This window comes from Etheostoma spectabile, chromosome 5 (genome assembly GCF_008692095.1).
Source record: "Etheostoma spectabile isolate EspeVRDwgs_2016 chromosome 5, UIUC_Espe_1.0, whole genome shotgun sequence".
Lineage (NCBI taxonomy): Eukaryota > Metazoa > Chordata > Actinopteri > Perciformes > Percidae > Etheostoma > Etheostoma spectabile.
Window position 1 is genome coordinate 25,592,378 of NC_045737.1, and position 2,178 is coordinate 25,594,555.

General features: G+C 39.5%; 1 protein-coding gene across 3 annotated transcripts in view; it reads right to left on the minus strand.

The window, feature by feature from the left end:
* ogdha (oxoglutarate dehydrogenase a) overlaps positions 1-2,178 on the minus strand; it is a 46,692-nt gene that overhangs the window by 4,782 nt on the left and 39,732 nt on the right. For all 3 annotated transcript variants that reach the window (XM_032516576.1, XM_032516575.1, XM_032516577.1), the window contains 3 exons: positions 1,120-1,245; positions 301-373; positions 45-208 (listed from right to left, as the gene is read on the minus strand). In XM_032516576.1, the coding sequence (XP_032372467.1) occupies positions 45-208; positions 301-373; positions 1,120-1,245 (363 nt within the window). The remainder of the gene's footprint in view (positions 1-44; positions 209-300; positions 374-1,119; positions 1,246-2,178) is intronic.

Here is a 2,178-nt window from a genome sequence, read left to right on the forward strand (position 1 = left end):
GTGTGTGTGTGTGTGTGTGTGTGTGTGTGTGTGTGTGTGTATACCTGCTCTATGCGTGCGATGGCCACAGTTCCATCCATGCCTCTGGTCTTCCTCTCTTTGGTCAGCTCGTAGTAAACCTTCCCTGTGCAGAAGATCACCCTCTTCACCTCCTCCGGACGTTCCGCAGCCATGCCTTCTTCTGGGATCAACCGCTGGAAGTGAGTTCCTAAAGAAGAAGAGAAGCGTAGCAACATTGAAAGTAAGACTGAGCCCTTTTTAAGTCTATTTTAAAATTACTAATAATGATATTAATAGTACCAGGAAGCATCTCGTCAAAGCTGGATCTGGCCTCTGGATGGCGCAGCAGAGATTTGGGAGTGAAGACAATCAGCTGGAGGGACACACAGGAAGTTAATGATATCAAATCATCAGGACTTAAAAAATGTATCATTAAACATCATTTCTGTTAGCAGAAACCTTACAAAGGAAAATAATTTGTGATGATTAATGAAGAATTTAAGGTCATGACTTTATTTTCTATACTTTTTAAAGCTGTGGTAGACAGGATGTGTTTTGGTTCTGTTGGTTCCCATAACAAGCTTTCAGCATTTTGTAATACAAGTGATCTGAGCTAAAACTGGACTTCTGCAACTCCTCTTGGCTCTGTTTTTAGATTTTTAAAAATCTAGCCCTGACGGGAGACTTTGGCTACTAACAGGTAACTTCAGAGAGAGCGAGAGAGAGAGCGAGAGAGAGTTCCTATTGGCTGTTCTGCACATGCAGACAGAGAGGAGAGCTCCAGGAAGAGGTCTCACTCTACTAGGAATACTGGTATTTTTTGCTTTCTACCTACCACAGCTTTAAAGCTAAAATGTTAGAGCAGTGAAAAGTAAAATATTCCCCTCTGAGATGTAGTGAAGTATTAAGTCGCAGAAAATGGAAATACTTAAGTAAAGTATAAGAAACTCAAAATTGTACTTAAGTAAAGTACTTGAGTAAATGTACTTGGTTACAAAGTAAATACCGGATTGTATGATACCAGTATTATAATTCTTATTAGCATTACATTGTAGTGTCTGGTTTCATTTTTATTTTGAAAATAAAGTATGTGTGTGTGTGTGTGTTTGTGTGTCTCACAGGCTTCCTGTATGGAAGGAGGATCTGTCGTCTGAGAACATGGAAGTAGTTTCCAGGATTTGAACAGTTCACCACGATCCAGTTACAGTCGTAGAGCTGACGCACTGCAAAGTCCTCTGTGAGTGGCTGAGAAAAAAGAAGAATTAGTTTTAGACGGCTGTGTTAGCTTCCTGTTTCTAGTGTTGTTTTCTAAACCATATGCTTTTCTGAGGAATGTTAACAGAGAAAATTATAAGAACCATTATAAGAAAAACATTAATGAAAAAGGTTTATCAATGCTGCCCTTATAAATCTAATAAAACCAATCTTGATACTGTGATCTGATCTCAATCCTGATAAAGTAAAAAGAAAACCCTGAATAAGTCAAACAAATACTACTAACAACAAAATGATTATGTCCAGTGGCAATATTAAGAAGAAAGCATTTTTAGAATTTGCACCAATTCGACATACTGGCATGTATAAATTAGAGCAGGTGATTTTTTTCAACCTACAGTGCAGATTGCAAGATAGATGGAATTGTAGGCTAAATGAGAAGGTAGGGCTGCACAATTAATCAAATTTTAATCGCGATCACGATTTGGACTTCCCACGATCAAATTTGAGTGATCGAGCGATTATTTTTTATAAACGTCATTTCATAGAACACTCCGGGTTTTTTGCAAAGCCCATCTGCCGCTCCGTAAAGCCGTCTGATCATGAGCCAGTCAGAGTAGTTCACTGCACCCCGTGCAGCTAATTTTCTAGATGTAGACAGTCACAGAGGAGAGAGTAGCTTGAGGAAAACTCAACAGATAGCAGTCGGTTATACATCGGTCTTGAAGTTTACCAGTTTACCAGTAAACGCAACACTTTGTCCCATCTGTTGTTTTTCAAACAACAGCAGTGACCAGTGCTAGTCTGTGCTAGTTAGCGTCTGTTAGCTGTTAGCTAATAGCGTCTGTTAGCTGTTAGCTCCTCTAGGACGCACCGGTGCTAATGTCCTTGCATCCGCTGCAATGTTGTTTATATTGATATGGTTTAATTTTGCGTTACATCTGTAAAGCCGTGCCTGTGTTG